General features: G+C 41.3%; 1 protein-coding gene across 1 annotated transcript in view; it reads left to right on the plus strand.

The window, feature by feature from the left end:
* LOC122548493 (serine/threonine-protein phosphatase PP1-beta catalytic subunit) overlaps nt 1-17,295 on the plus strand; it is a 113,719-nt gene that overhangs the window by 43,742 nt on the left and 52,682 nt on the right. Inside the window, exon 3 of the mRNA XM_043687219.2 lies at nt 15,645-15,875. Within this exon, the coding sequence (XP_043543154.1) occupies nt 15,645-15,875 (231 nt within the window). The remainder of the gene's footprint in view (nt 1-15,644; nt 15,876-17,295) is intronic.

A 17,295-nucleotide genomic window follows, 5' to 3' on the forward strand; every position in this document is an offset into this window, starting at 1 on the left:
TCAGTAGGGATAGGTGACAACACTATCTCCATAATAATCCTCAACACCAGTGCCCCGCAAGGCTGCGTACTTGGTGTCTCACTATATTCCTTGTATGCTCATGGCTGTATGGCAAAATTCAGCTCTAACTCCATTTACAGATTTGCTGATGAGTCCACCATTGTGGGTCAAATCTCAAACAATGCTGAGACAGAGTACAGAAAAGAGAGAGAGACAGCTTAGTGGCATGGTGTAAAGACAACAGTCTTTCCCTCAATATTAGCAAATGAAGGAGCTGGTTGTCGATTTTAGGAAGCGGAGTGAAGAAATGCTCTGTCTCTATCAATGGTGCTGGGATGGAGATGTTGACAGCTTCTTGTTTCTAGGAGTAAATATCACCACCAATCTATCCTGAGCATCCGTGTCATTGCGACAGTCAAGAAAATGCACCAATTCCTCTACTTCCTCAGAGGCCAAGGAAATCCAGCATATCCATAATACTCTTATCAATTTTTGTAGATACACCACAGAAAACATTCAATCCATATGCATCACAGCTTGGTACGCAATTGCTGTGCCCAATAATGCAAGAAATTGCAGGGAGTTGTGAATGCAGCCCAGTTATTTATGAAGACTAACTTTTTCTTTCTGTTAACTCTGTCTACACATGCCACTGCCTCAGGAGAGCAGTCAACATAATCAAAGACCATTCCCAGCCCAGTTATACTCATTCCCACCCTCCGCTTCTGTTGGGCAGAAGATACAGTAGTTTGCAAACACACAGCAACAGATTTAAGAACAGATGTTATCAGACTTAATGAATGGATCTCTCATATATTAGTTGATCTTTTTCTGCACCTTCTCAGCTTTAACACAATATTCTGTATTCTGTTCTGTTATCCTGATGTACTTGATTTGTCTGGTTAGCACACAAAACAATACTTTTCGCCATCTCAGTACATGGATAATAAATCGCTACTCCAGCTGTGGCCTCAAAGTTCTGTATAGCTCTAGCATAATCAGTGTCATGACTAGTAAAGGCAAGCGTCCCATTACAGCTTTAACTGCACTATTAACCTGTTCTACCATCTTCAACGATCTGTGGACAAGCACCCCAAGTTGTCTCCGATCCTCTGTTTCCTAATGTCTCTCAGTTCACTGAGTACTCCCTTATTTTGCTTCTCCTTCCAAAATATATCCCCTCACATTTATCAGGGTTAAATTGCACCTATCGCTGATTTGTTCACCTAACCAGTTGATTTATATCCTCGTGCAACCTAACACCCTCCTCTTCAGTGTCAACCACTTGGCCAACCTTTGTGTCATCCACAAATTTACTTACCATCCTCCTCACATTCTCATCTACATCATTTATACAAATAACAAGGGGCCCAGCAATGATCCCTGTACACAGGATTCCAATCACACAAACAGCATTCTAACATCATCCTTTCTCTTAGTGACAGGAGACAGTTTTGTATCCAGCTTGCTCTGGTCCTATGAGCTTTTACTTCCGTTATCAGTTTCCCATGTGGGACCTTGACAAAGGCCTTTCAGAAGTCCAGATAAACTGTCAAGTCCCCTACCTCGTTCATGTACTTATCCAAATGTCTTTTAAATGTTGTAACTGTACCTGCATGCACCACTTCCTTGATAGTTCATTTCAGATATGAAGCACACTGTCTATTATAAAAAAAATGTTGCCCCTCATGTTCTTTTTAAATCTTTCTCCCCTCCTCTTAAGAACTTGTCCCCTAGTTTTGAGTGCTCCCCACCTGGGGGAAAAGACTCTTGCTATTTATCATATCTATGTCCCTCATGATTTTATAAATCTCAATAAGGTCAACCCTAAACTTCCTATGCTCCAATGAAAAACATGCCAGCCTATCCAGCCTCTCCTTATAACTCAAACCCTCCATTCCTTAGCAACACCCTCGTAAATCTATTCTGAAACCTGTCCAATTTCATAAGATCTTTCCTATAGCAGGAATGCCAGAACTGCACATAGTACTTTCGAGGAGGCCTCCCCAACATCCTGTATGATCTCAATATGATGTTCCAACTCCTTAAAGTACTGAACAATGAACGCAAGCATGCTAAACGTCGTCTTACCCATTCTGTCCACCTGTGATGCAAATTTTGAAGAATTTTCCAAGATGTCTCTGTTCTACAGCACTATCCAGGACTTTACCATTAATTATATAAATCCCGCCCTTGTTTGTTTCGCCAAAACATAATACCTGGCATTTATCCAAATTAAACTCCATTTGCCACTCCTCAGCCCATTGACCCAATTGACCAAGATCTCTTTGGAATCTTAGAAAATCTTCACTACTATACCACCAATTTTGGTGTCATCTGCAAACTTACTAACTGTATTCTCATCCAAATTGTACACACAAATGACAAACAAAAGTGGACCCAGTACTGATCCCTATGAAGCATTGCTGGTCACAGGCCTCCAATCCGGAAAACAACCCTCCTCCACCACCACCCTCTGCCTCCTACCATCAAGCCAATTTTGCATACCATGGCAAGCTCACCCTGAATCCCATGTGATCTAGCTTTATGAATTAGGCTTCCATGCGGAACCTTGTCAAAGGCTTCACTAAAGTCCGTGTCAACTACATCTACCCTCTTCAATCTTTTTGGTTACTTCCTCAAAAAATTCAGTTAAGTTGGTGAGACACTATTTCCCTCGCACAAAACCATGCTGACTATCCCTAATCAATCCTCGCCTCTCCAAATGCATGTAAATCCTACCTTTCAGAATCACCTCCAACAACTTAATGGAGATTAATTTTCTCCTTCGCTCTTTTTTCCAATTGTTTGCCTATCACTGATATTGGACTCACTGGTCTGTATTTCCCTGGTTTGTCTCTACCACATTTATTGTGAACTGAAACCATATGAGCTGTCCATATTAGCATGCCAAAAACTTTTTCAGGTAGAAATTCCTTTGCAACTCTTTCTCTTTCCTAGCTACCTTTTAGGACATTTTCAAATGCTTATGATGAAAGTACTCTTACGGCTGTTAATAATTTGAGTCTTTGATCAAATACTTAAATGTAAAGCATGATACATTTGGAAACTTTCTGTTAAAACTGCTTTTAAAGGCTTGTATGAGCTATTTGGTTCTTTCAGTTGTGTTTGACATGCAGGTGTTTTTAAGAGGATAAGTATCTCTGCAGAAAAAGCAGCATTCACATTACTGTGCAATACAGCATATTGTAAAGTGATCTCTATTTCCTGCAAAGTTAGCTGAACAGAAAAAAAAATCCTGTTTTCCTTAGGTGGTGGTGCTGTACAACTGTATGCAAATCAGGGTGTGAGCCTACATAGAGCAGTGATTCATTTGATTTATTTTGACAGTTAAAAGATTACATGATTCACATCCTATGGACTTAGAGATAAAAGTGCACTTATTATCCGATGTTAGAAGGCTGAGCTGCAAGATTTTGAATTTTTTTAAAATATAGGTTTGGCCTACTTTGATTTTCCAAACAAACCGGTTTAGAAATTCATCTAACCAGATGTGTTGGTTGCATCTGTTGTTGGTTTTCAATTTTTTCTGCAGGAGAATCCTGAATTGCAAGGTTATTTTCAAAATGTCAACTAGGTGCTGTTACTCCTAGGCATAGTAGCATTGTGTGCTTCGAAAGCTTTGCCTGCCACACTCACTGATCTAATAAATTAATACAGCATTCCATTTGCAGTCATCCTATAGATGTGCATTAGTGCTCGAACAGGTCACTATCAGAAAATAAAGGACTCAACTGTGTAAGGGAAAGATGTTGAAAATAAAAATGAAGTTAATTTTGCATTGATCCCAAATAGTAAAATGACAAGTATGCTTCTTGCAGTTTATTGAAATAGAATAATACCAAAGCTATCTCTGACACAGTTCTGACAAATAAAGCTGCCAAATGAACTTGATAGGCCATACCAAAACTATGGAAAAGCAGTATCAGTGCAGTTAATGTAGCTTCATTACATGCCTTCCTGACATGGATATAAGCTGAAAACGTGTTGCTGGAAAAGCGCAGCAGGTCAGCATCCAAGGAACAGGAGAATCGACGTTTTGGGCATAAGCCCTTCTTCAGGATATAAGACAAGTTTTAACTGTATCATCTCTAGGAAGGGATATAAATCGGAAATCAATACCTACACTCAACATATGACAACTGGGAAGTGCTTGTCTGGCTTTGAGCTAATGTTGTAATGTTCCAGGCAGCCATGAATAGCTCTTTACTCTTCAATCCAACTAATTAACTTTGTCAGGTCTGAGTGCTGTGGAAGCACATTTTGAGCATTTTCAAGGCAGAAATCAGTAGATTTTGGAGATTAATTGTGTGGCGATGTAGCAATACTGTGGGAAAGTGGCATTGAGGGAGATGATCAGGCATGATCAAATTGAATGAAGGTGTGGGTTCAGGCTGAATGGACTACTCCTGTTACTAAGTACCACAGCAGCTTGCATTATATAAGCAATTTTTTTTTAAATGGTTTTTGAAGATCTAACTAAAAAATTAAGATTATTGTTTTGCATTTAATTGGGACAATTCACTAGAATACCAATTAAGGATAAAACCAATATTCTTACTGCATGAGAATATAGTCCCTCTGCACCTCAGAAATACACAATGCTACTTAAGCAATGCTCTATTCGGTTATTCTCCCTACCTCTAAATTTTCCCACATTATATTCCCTTGCCAGATTTTTGCCCAATGATCTGTAAATCAGTCTGCAACCTTATGTCCTCTTCCCAATGTACTATTTTACCTATTTTCACGTCATCTAGAAATTTTGATACAAAGCTTCAGCTCTCTTTGTGAGTCATTGACATGAATTGTAAAACATTGAGATTTCAGTATAGACCACTGTGGGATCCCACTCATCATATACTGCCATTCTGAAAACTACCTACTTACGCATTCTCAGGTTTCTGCAAGCCAATCTTCTAAATTATGATAGTCTATACCATGAGATCCTACCTTGGGGATTTTTTATGTGGCAACTTTCTTTAAATACAAATACGGTATGCCAATGGGCTCCCTTATCTACAGGATGTTACTCCTTCAAAGAGCTCTGAAATAGAAGCTAACTAGGTTTTCCCTTTCACAAAAACGTGCTAAGTCTTTACAATTTGGTTGAGTGTTTCCAAATCAGAGTCAGAGTTATTACAGCACAGAAACAGATCCTTCGGTCCAACCAGTCCATGCCAAACATAATCCCAAAATAAATTAGTCCCACCTGCCTGCTCCTGGCCCATATTCCCTCCAAACCTTTCCTATTCATGTATTTATACAGATGTCTTTTAAACGTTGTAATTGTACCTTCATCCAACACGTCCTCAGGAAGTTTATTCCACACGCAAACTGCCCTCTAAAGTATTTACCTCTCATATCTTTTTTTAAATCTCTCTCTTCTCACCTTAAAAATATACCCTAAGTCTCCCCCCCCCCCCCCCCCCCCCCCCCCCCCCCCATCCTAGGGAAAAGACAACTATCATTAACTCTATCTATACCCCTCATTATTTTGTAAACTTCTACAAGGTCATCCCTCTACTCCTGACACTCCAGTGGAAGTCATCCCAATCAATCCAGCCTTATAAGTCAAACCTTCCATATCCTGCAACATCCTGGCAAGTGTCTTCTGAATTCTCTCCAGTTTAATATCATTCCTTTAACTGGGCGACCAGAACGGGACACAATATTCCAGAAGAAGCCTCACCGATGTCCTGTACAATCTCAACATGACGCCCCAACTCCATTACTCCAAGGACTGAACAATGAAGACAAGCATACCAAAACACCTTTTTAACCACCCGGAGTATATGTGACTCAAACGTCAAAGAATTATGTACCTGAAACCCTAGGTTCCTCTGTTCTACAGCACTACCCAAGGCTGTGCTCATTAGTCGTATAAGCACTACCCTTGTTTGTTGTACCACTGTTCAGCTGTAATCAGCTTAAATGATTAATTAGAACACCTTTCCCACAATCAACTGCAAGCTTTTGATTCCTTTTCCATGCCCCCTTCTATTCTTGAATGTTTGATACTTTCCATTCTGATTGAATCTGTTGTAAGTTGTCATTGCCTGATAAAAACAAAAAGAGCCTATAATAGTCGTCATGTTGCCGACTGAAGTTCTTCTGGCAGCTGTTTTAACTATACGGTATTTCTATTTGCTATTATAATGTTCAGTCATTGGATAGAGATCTGATCCAAAAGGACTATAATCCTTTGCTTAGCAATGGCTCCATATAGCTGAACATCTATTTATGTGCAATAGGGTATGTTAGTGTAGTTTCAAATTCTTTGAAGCATCTCCACTTACAATTTGTTACCTCTGCCCAATTAACCATGTTTCTTTTACAGGCTGTTCAATGGAAGCACTATACAATTTCTTTTTAAAAAAAACTGCACAGAAAAACTCCAAAGATTCCAAACCAAATTACATCAGGAGTACTTTTGAAAATGAAACAATTTATATTAAAATACAGGGTATCCAATTTATATCCAAAGTCTCATAAAACTACAGAATAATAATGATGAAGAGAAGTTTTTTGTTTACACTGGAAAGCCCCCAAAAACATCCAAATCAGCATTGTTCTAAGTTTCCAGAAATCGACCATTCTATTATTACCAGTTAGTTTGCCTAGTCTGGCCCTCTATGTTGTACGGTTCTACTTTGTTATTTGTTTCCATATTTGAGGACCTTTAGATTAGATTCCCTACAGTGTGGAAACAGACCCTTCAGCCCAACAAGTCCACACCGACCCTCCGAAGAGTAATCCACCCAGACCCATTTCTCTGACTAAAGCACCTAACACTATTGGCAATTTAGCATGGCCAATTCGCCTGAACCTGCACATCATCAGACTAAAAAAACTGGCACGGACTGGTTGGACCAATGGATCCTGATTTATGCCTTGTAGAATCTGGACAGAATTTGGAATTAGGTGAGTTAGTCGTTGTTGAATTCTTAGCTTCTAACCTGCCTTTGCTGCAACAATATTTATATGACAAGTTCAGTTTCTGATTAATGGTAACTCCCTCTCCCACCAGAGGATGTTCATGTGGAATGGTAATGCCATTGAATATGAAGGGGAAATGGTTAGATTCATGCTGTCGATGGCATTTGTGTGGTGCAAATGATACTTGCCCCAGGTCATCCCAATTCCGGACATTGTCCAGGTCTTTCTACATTTTGACACAGTCTGCTTTATAACTGAGCCATCAGAATGGTGCTGGAGAATGTGTAACCATCAGCTTATATGTCTATGTCTGAGCTTACAATCGAGGAACAGTTGCTGATGAAGCTGCCGAAGATGGACATGTGTCTAAGGCTTTATCCTGAGGAACTCCTGCAATTGTGTCCTGGAGCTTCAATCATTGACCTCCAGCAACCACAGCTATCTTCATTTTGCAGAAAGTTTTCTCTGGTTACCATTGTTCCAGTTTTGCTATAGGTTTTTGATGCTACACTTGGTCAAATGATGTCAAGCTGTCGAGCAATCATTTTCACTTCACCTCTTGCATTTGAACCAAGGCTGTAGTGAGGTCAGGAGCTGAGTGTCCCTGGTAAAAATCCAATCTGAGCGTCAGTGGGCAGGCTATTGCTGCATGAGTTCTACTAGATAGCACTGTTGGTTATGACTTATCTGCTTTTATGATTTCGAGCGGGCTGATGCGATAGTAATTGACCAGTTTAGATTTGTCTGTCTTTTTGCATATAGAACATACCAGGGCAATTTTCCATATTTTGGATACAAATCAATGTTGTGCTAATAATGGAACAGCTTGGCCATGAGTGTGGCAAGTTCTGGAGTGCACATTCTCAGTACTATTGCTGGAATGCTGTGAGGGCCTTTGCATTGGGTGCTTTCAAGGAGTGAATTGAATTGGCCTTTGACTTGGATGTTTGATGCTGCAGGAGGAGGTCAAGCTGGATCGTCCACTTGGCACTTCTGGCTGCTTATTCTTACTGTTTAAGCCTTTTTTTTTGTCCTGTTGTGCTGGGTCCCATCGTTGGGGATAATTGTGGAACTACCTTTTGGGTGGGTTGTTAATTATCCTCCACAATTCATGATTTGGATGTGCAGGACTGCAGAGTTTAGATCTGATCAATTGGTTGTGAAATCAATTAGCTCTGTGTCTCTCTTGCTGCATATTCTGTTTGGCTGTAGCTTCACTAGGTTGACAACTCACTTTTAGGTATGTGTGGTGCAGTTCTTTTCATGCTGTCCTGCACTCTTCTTTAAACTAAAGTCCATCTTCTGGTAATGGGAGGATGTACTGGGTCATGAGGTTGCAGAATCCGTTTGAGTATATTTTAGCTGCTGATGCCCCATAGTGCCTCATGGATGCCAAGTCTTGAATTACAAAAGGAAGAAAAAAATTAAGGTATGTTCAAAATCTCTCCCATTTAGCACAGTGGTAGTGCTGTGCAAAATGGATGTATGATGGGACTTTGTCTCCATGATGACTGTGCAGTACCAGTGTTATGTTGCCAGATGTATGTGCAGCATGATTGAGGATGAACTCAGGTATGTTTTCCCTCTTGGTTCCTTCAGAAGACCCAGTTTAGCAACTATATCTTACAGAGCACAACCAGGTCAGTCAATGGTGGTGCGGCGCAGCTGGCCTCTCTTGATTATAGTCGTAGAACTCCTCTATCTCTCCGTTCTACAGAATATGTTCTGTCCTTTTGAAACCTTCAGTGTTTCCTCCAAGTAGTTTTCAATGTGGAGTACTGATTGTGCAGGTGAGGTGATGCATGTCATCAGTGGGATTCCTTGATACTGTGAGACTTCCTGAGGTCATGTTGCAGCTGTACAAAATTCTGCAGCTGCACCTGGAGTATTGCATACAGTTCTGGTCACTGCATGATAGGAAGGATGTGGAAGCATTGAAAAGAGTGCAGAGGAATTTTGCCAGGATGTTGCCTGGTATGGAGAGAAGGCTTTATGAAGAGGGATTTGAAGCTGATTTAATTGAGACATACAAGATGATCTTTTTCCTCAGATGGTGATGGCTAGCATGAGGGAACATGACTTTAAACTGAGGGTGATAGATATGGGACAGATGTCAGAGGTACGTTCTTTACTCCGAGTAGTAAGGACGTGGAATGCCCTGCCTGCAACAGTAATAGACTCGTCAACTTTAACAGCATTTAAATGGTCATTGGATAAATAAATGGATGATAATGGAATATTATAGGTTAGGTGGGCTTCAGATTGGTTTCACAGGTCGGCACAACATTGAGGGCTGAAGGGCATGTACTGCGTGGTATTGTTCTATGTTCCTGTGTCCAGAGCCAATGTTGAGAACTCCCAAGACAACTCCCTTCTGAATATATACCATCTGTTAACGCCTCTGCTAGCTCCACCCTGCTGGTGGAATAGGACTTGCATGGTGAATATTGATGTCTGGGAGCTATGTAGGGTATGATTGTGTAAGTGTGACTGTACCAGATTGTTGTATGACTAGTTTGAGAAACAGCTGTTCCAATGTTGATACTAACCACCAAGTGCTAACAAGGAGAACTTTGCAAGGTCGACAGGATTGAGTTTGGCACTGAAGTAAAATGAAGAATTGTGAGTGCTAGAAATGTGAAGCAAAAACAGAAACTGCTGGAAGCACTGCAGGCATGGCAACATCTGTGGAGAGAAAGCAGAGTTGATACTTCAAATCCAGTGTTCTGAAGAACAGTCACTGGACTTGAAACATTAACTCTGATTTCTCTCCACAGATGCTGACAGACTAGCTGCGTTTTTCCAGCAGTTTGTTGTTTTATTCTCTCCGGAGTCTTGTATATTATTTCCAGTGTTGAGTTGAAAGTCGGGTAGTCTGTCTGGTTTAATTCCAGTTTTGAGATGTTTTGGTAGTTGATGCAGCTGAACGGCTTGTCAGGCCAGGTTAGGTGAGGATCACAGTTTCCCTTCCCTAAAGGATGTTGGTGAACCAAATGTGTTTTTTTTTAACAAAATCAATCATGGTTTGACTGTCATTAGCAGACCTCTAATTCCTGATCTTACTGAATTTGAATTCCACTACTGATCATGGTGGGATTTGAACCTAAGCTCTTGAACATTACCCAAGTCTCTGGATTCTTAGTCCTATAACAGTACCACTAAGCCAATGCTCCCCTTTGCTGTGGCTTTTTTCAGAATATGTCTTTCATCCACAAAAGGCCATGTTTGCTGACGCTACATTGTGTTTGAGCACTATCCTTCTCATCAAAACCTGCATATGGATCCTTTGTGAAATGCCCTGAGAGTAAAAAGTGTTAATTAATAAGCATGATAGACATCAGCAATGACATTGGCTGTGGGTGGGGTTGACCTTGAGGCTTAACATGCTCCACGCTCCTGGATTCTGCAGTTGCTCCTCACCTGAAAGATTGAAAGGGGGTGGAGTGGGGTGGTGTGGTGCAAAGAGAGGGTAAGGTGAGGGATGTTTAGTCTGGTTTGAAGATAGTGTGATCAGGCAATTGAGGGGTTTATGGGTAGTAAGGCTGAGGGGGAGGATGGGGAGTAAAGGAGATAATAACAGGTGGAGGGTGCAGAGGTTTAATGTCCTTACAAATTTGAATACACAGGCACGTTCGATGTTCTGGCAGAAGTGGTGCGGGTCATTTATGTTATGTAAGCCATGTATGTGTGCTTTGTGGTGCACAAAAAATTTTGTAATATCAGCAGGCAGGACCTCCATAAAATATGCACGCATGCTTGAATAAGTTGAAGGAAGGATTGAAGGAACTGTGTTAGCTGTAAAGGTATGAATAGGTACCTAATCTTCTGGAATTCTGCTAACAATAAGCATTAAGTAAACTTTGGGTTGACCTTGTGGTATACTTTCTTGTTATTCAAACAGCACGTTGAGAAGACAACTGAAAGGTTTCTATTTATGCATGATAAATGAGCTGTTACTAATATTTCCATTAGATTATACTGCTGTAATTGTTTGCTCCAAAACATTATTGTTTAAAGTGTGACATTTTGATCCAATTAAAAAGACTGGTTTGAATCTTTGGACGGAGCCAAGTTAGCAGGGGCTCAACCTGGTCATCACTGGGATGCTTCAGTTAGTTTAATTCAATGGGAGGATAATAAATTATTCCGTGTTCTTTCAAGCTCATTTCTTCTTAAAGTACTCATGTAAACTGGATGCAAAACTGTCCATAAAAGCTGGTTTCCCTGATCCTCATATGTATTGGTGAGGCTGCAGTCTGAGGGTTAGCCTTTTAAATGCGCAGCACTTTTTAATTGTTTCTGTAATCATTATTTGTTTCCTGCTGCTGTTGGTCTGTTATAGTTATAAACTGTACTTTTGCATTGCTAATGTTATAAAACATTTTGAAGCCACTAAGCACCTAATTAATGAAGTGGCAAAGATGATCATAAAATTACAATCATTCCAAGTTGGTTGTTTCAATTAGTGAATTAATTCAAATAGTAAAAGGAGAAAAAGTTTTTTTTTGCCTGGCACACAAGTAATGCTACTTTGTAGCTTTACTAGGTTGACATCTTATTTTTAGGTGTGCGTGGTGCTGCTCTTATCATGCCCCTTGCATTCTTCATTGAAACGGGGTGATTCCCTGGCTTGATTTTAATGGTAAAATGGGAGAATATGCCAGTCCATGAAGTTGAAGCATGTTTCTGCTGCTGATCGCCTACAACGTGTCATAGATCCCAGTCTTGAGTTACTAGATCTGTTTGAAGTCTTTACAATTTAGCATTGAGATAGTGACACACAACATGGTGCAACTTATTACAGCTGTGAAGGTGATACTTCTCCACAGTTAGAGCAGGCTTATTTCTGACATCATGGAATAAATGGAGTACTTTGAAGTCTGCAGTATTTGTTGAAAGCTTTTAGATGTTAAAACATTAATGTTGTTTTCACTTGTATCATATTACCAAGCTCTCACTGTAATGCTGTAATGAAAAATACATAGTAAATATATAATTCAGTTAGGAACGAGTTGGAGGTCCAATAATTTGATGACCAGGATAACAGTATCAAAAGCTGCATGACAAAGCACATTTATTACAAATTAAAATTAAATCTTTGTTGGTAGATACCTCAGCATTTTTCCTGAGTCAGGTTATATATGCTTGCTGTTAGAGAAATATTTACTTTTCCCAGACCCACAAAGCCAGTCAACTCTTGCATAGATTGTTAGAGGGCTCCTGTTGTGCATAGAGCCTGAACACCACTAAGTTTATACCTTCAATTAAAAATAAATGAAATCTGGATAGATGAGGTGTGGAATTGATATATTGGCTCAGGCCTTTCAATTTCCAGATGATTGGTTAAACCACCTGAGAAATTCTGAAGGATTGTGAATTAGAGGATTGCTCAAAAAAATTGATGGAAGACACGTATCTTTTTTTAAAATCTGTTCAGGCTTAGAAATGGTGTTTCTGATCCTGATTGGAAGATCTGAGCCATTGCTGCAAAACGTGCCTTCCCAGTAAGTTTCAGTTTCTCATTGACAGGGATAAAGTATATAGACTGTAACCACAGCAGATACTTCCATTGGTTCTTCATTGTTCATATTGCCTTAAAATAGTCACTGGATGATCTCAGTAGCTTTGTAATGTCCTTGATGTACAGTACTTTTTCTTTACAATCACAGACTTGTTTCTGCACAAAGGATAAAAACAAGGACTGCAGATGCTGGAAATTAGAGTCTAGATTAGAGTGGTGCTGGAAAAGCACAGCAGGTCAGGCAGCATCCGAAGACCAGGAAAATCGACGTTTTGGGCAAAAGTCCTTCATCAGGAATAGAGGCAGGGTGCCTGCAGAGTGGAGAGATAAATGAGAGGGGGTAGGGGTGGGGAGAAAGTAGCATAGAATACAATAGGTGAATGGGGGTGGGGATGAAGGTGGTAGGTCAGAGAGGAGGGTGAAGTAGATAGGTGGAAATGAAGATAGGCAGGTAGGACAGGTCATGAAGGCAGTGCTGAGCTGGGGTGAGGTGGGGGAAAGGGAAATGAGGAAACTGGTGAAATCCACATTGATGCCATGGGGTTGAAGTGTTCCGAGGCGGAAGATGAGGCGTTCTTCCCCCAGGCATCGGGTGGTGAGGGAGCGGTGGTGGAGGCACCCCAGGACCTGCATGTCCTCGGCAGAGTGGGAGGGAGAATTGAAATGTTGGGCCAAAGGGTGGGGGGGTTGATTGGTGCGGGTGTCCCGGAGATGTTCCCTAAAGTGCTCTGCTAGGAGGCGTCCAGTTTCCTCAATGTAGAGGAGACAACGGATACAATAAATGATATTAGTGGATGTGCCGATAAAACCTTGGATGTGAAAGGCTCCTTTGGAGTCTTGGATGGAAGTGAGGGAGGAGGTGTGGGTGCAGGTTTTGCAATTCCTGTGGTGGCAGGGGAGGGTAGGTTGTTGGGGGGGCGTGGACCTGACCAGGTAGTCACTGAAGGAACGGTCTTTGCGGAAAGCGGAAATGAGTGAGGAGGGGGGGGAATATATCCCTGGTGATGGAGTCCATTTGGAGGTGGCGGAAATGTCATCGGATGATGCAAAGGTTGATAGCGTGGAAGTTGAGCACCAGGGGGGTTCTGTCCTTGTTACGGTTGCAGGGGTGGGGTTTGATGGCGGAGGGACGGGATGTGGACAAGATGCGTTGGAGGGCATCTTTAACCACGTGGGAAAGGAGATTGCGGTCTCTAAAGAAGGAGGCCATCTGGTGTGTTCTGTGGTGGAACTGGTCCTCCTGGGAGCAGATGAGGCGGAGGAATTGGGAATACAGGATGTCATTTTTGCAGGAGGTAGGGTGGGGAGAGGTGTAATCTAGGTAGCTGTGGGAGTCCCATTTTTCCGTTCATGGCTCTGCAGTGTGTGCAAGTTGACTTCCTTCAAATGCCCCATCAAGTTTTGTTCAGAATCGTTGATCATCTTTCTTCTTGCCACCTTTAGAGTGTATCAGGTCATTACCACTAGCTGGACTTTTACAAATAAAATTCTTCCTCATTCTTGATGCTTTTCTTGCCCATAACATTTACTCTTTGATAACTCGTTTCTTGTGCAGCAAACTATGGGGCTTAGCTTTTTTTTTTGGCAAAGAAATTAGAGCTAAAAATTCTGAACTGATTTCACCCAAGTATGTCAGAGCTCAGGCATCCACACTATTGTTTAATGCTAAATTTTATTTACACAGTTCCCTTTGCTCCTTCACCAGTTCAGCTCAACTCAGAAGAACATTTGGCTTCACTTGCTCTGTTTTTGGATCTCCTGCCACCCTACTTGGAATTCAATTTGCTGTAGTTTTATTGACTGAACTTAATTCGTCTGTCTGTGTTCCTCTGACACAGTTGACTGTTTTTATTGTGGATGTCACCACCAGGAGGAGCAAGAAGGGTTACCGCTGACATCACTATGCAGCGACCGAATGTCAAGTACTGCCTGTCACAAATATGGCGCTGCCCATGTAGTCGAATGCCCATGTTAATCGAAGCTTTCCTTCCTGTTAAGCAGTCAATTTCTCTCTCTTACTTCATAATGGACTAAATTAGTGCGAGGAACTGAGAAGGCCCGACAGGTGTCTGGGTTAGCATTGGAGGGTTTGGTCATTCCTTTTATAAACTAAAACATGGGGGCAGTCTGTACATGCGACAGCATCCATTTTACCTGCTTTGCTGGTGTTTGGGGTATTTTGAAGTTTTGCAATTTATGACACCCTTTAACTTGATGTCCTCTGCAAACAATAATGTTTCTTTATTCTTTCATTCAAGTCACTAAATGTGAGTGAAGAAGAGAAGGCAGTGCACATGCCTGTGAAATGCCACTTGTCGCGTCCTGAGAATCCAAGAACAACCCCTAAAACAAATACGAGAGAAGTCCTACTGGAGTCGAAACGTTAACCTGATTTCTGTCTCCACAAATGCTGCCAGACCTACCAAGTTTCTTCAGCAAATTGTGTGTCTCTGATTTTCAGCCTCTGCAATGTTTTGCTTTTATTTGAGAGAACAAGCCCTGCATTGCCTATTCGTCTCTTCCCTCCACAACATTGCTAGTTCTTTATAAGAAAATATTCTACGCAACTTTGTGGAATCTAACTTTCGCTACCAATCACTCATGCACATTGTTATCAAATGTCTTGTGCATTAATAGACAATTCCCTACCCCTACCATGCTGTTCAAAAATTTGTAAAGATTTTTAAAAACTTAATGTATTCAATTTTTCTTACTTATCGTGGTTTAGTTTTGTGATTTGCACTTCATCTTATTTAGTAGCTTTCTAATTATCTAGTTTTTATGCTTTAGAAATGGAAAGGAGGGAGTGGCTTGTTTTGTATGAATACTAATAATCCCTGTATTTGGAACAGGAGATATTGCTGCTTCAGCGTTCCTACCAGGATTTTAAGAAAAACTTGAACTCTATTAAATGACTATCCTGAATTTGAACCTGAAATGATTATCTTGAACCGTGTGGTTGATTCTCATTTCATTTCTCTTGAACTTGAATCCCAAGTTTTTGATATTTTTCTCTGAAGTACCACCGTCTGACCAAATCTTTCTACTATAAAAGATGCAATTTAAAAATACTGGAACGTGTATTACAAATGAAACAAAATGGTATAAACATTGTAATGGTTTCCAGAGTCTATTCAATTCTCAATTTTCTATTCCATTTTAGGTGACATTCATGGACAGTACACAGACCTCCTGCGATTGTTTGAATATGGAGGATTTCCACCTGAGGCAAATTACTTGTTTTTAGGTGATTATGTAGATCGAGGCAAGCAATCTCTGGAGACCATTTGCCTTCTACTAGCTTACAAGATCAAATATCCAGAAAACTTCTTCCTTTTGCGTGGAAATCATGAGTGCGCCAGTATCAATCGTATCTATGGCTTCTACGATGAGTGTAAGTATCTGAGTTATTGCTTCTCACTATTTAACTTGTTAAATGATGGTATTGCTATTTTGTATGATATTTTCAGTGGGTATAATTAGTGTACATATCTCAGGTTTTGCTATGTAATTTGTATCTTTAACAGTCAAAGACCATGATTGACTTGCAGAATTGCTTAAAATAAAGTATTGAAAAGATTCTGTTGTTCCTGCATAAAAATAAACTTGTTTTGCTCTGCAAAACTAACTTCAGTATTTGCTCACCAGCGTTCATCAAACGTGAATAGGATGCAGTAAATTAAAATTCTGGACTAATATTCCATTATAAACCCACTGACTCCCACAGTTAACTGAACTATACACACTGTGCTGTGCTCTATTCCGTTCTCCCAGTTCCTCCATCTCCAGCGATGATGTCACCTAAGGGCACACTTTCCTCATTCCTGAAGAAGGGCTTATGCCCGAAACGTCGATTCTCCTGTTCCTTGGGTGCTGCCTGGCCTGCTGCGCTTTTCCAGCAACACATTTTCAACTCTTCACTTCACATAATCTAATTTACTGCATTTGCTGCTTACAGTAATGTATGTTGGGGAAAAGATGCGTAGACTGAGTGTCCGCTTCTCACTACGTCTACATTCTGCCCATAAAAGTGACCCGGAACTTCTAGTTGCCTGCCACTTCAAAAGGAAGCCTCCAAAATATCCACCTCCTTCCTCAACCAAAGATTCCCCAGCACCATTGTTGACAGGGTGCTCAAGCAGGTCCAATTCATCTCCCGCACTTGGGCCTTCACCCCCTCTCTTCCCTCCCACAACAGCAATTGGGTTCCCCTTGTCCTTGCCTACTGTCCAACTAGCATCCACATCCATAAGTAACTGGCTGCCATTTCCACCACAAGACACACATTCCCTTCCCTTCCCTTCTGCAGGGACAGTTCCCTCCGAGACACCCTGGTCCAATCTTCCTTAACTCCCAAACAGCATTCTCCGTCCCACCTAATGGCACTTTTCCCTGTAATCGCCCAAAGTGCAGCATTTGCCCATTTGCCTCCTCCCTCCTCAGTATGCAGTGGCCAAAATATTCCTTCCAGGTGAAGCAGCGCTTTGCCTTCACTTCACATAGGAGAAAGTGAGGGCTGCAGATGCTGGAGATCAGAGCTGAAAATGTGTTGCTGGAAAAGCGCAGCAGGCCAGGCAGCACCCAAGGAACAGGAGAATCGACGTTTCGGGCATAAGCCCTTCTTCAGGAATGAGGGAAGTGTGTCCAGCAGGCTAAGATAAAAGGTAGGGAGGAGGGACTTGGGGGAGGGGCGTTGGGAATGCCATAGGTGGAGGAAGGTCAAGGTGAGGGTGATAGGCCGGAGTGGGATGGGGGCGGAGAGGTCAGGAAGAAGATTGCAGGTTAGGAAGGCAGTGCTGAGTTCGAGGGATTTG

This window comes from Chiloscyllium plagiosum, unplaced genomic scaffold (genome assembly GCF_037043375.1).
Source record: "Chiloscyllium plagiosum isolate Xiang-an unplaced genomic scaffold, Cpla_swu_hap1 HiC_scaffold_3, whole genome shotgun sequence".
Classification (NCBI taxonomy): domain Eukaryota; kingdom Metazoa; phylum Chordata; class Chondrichthyes; order Orectolobiformes; family Hemiscylliidae; genus Chiloscyllium; species Chiloscyllium plagiosum.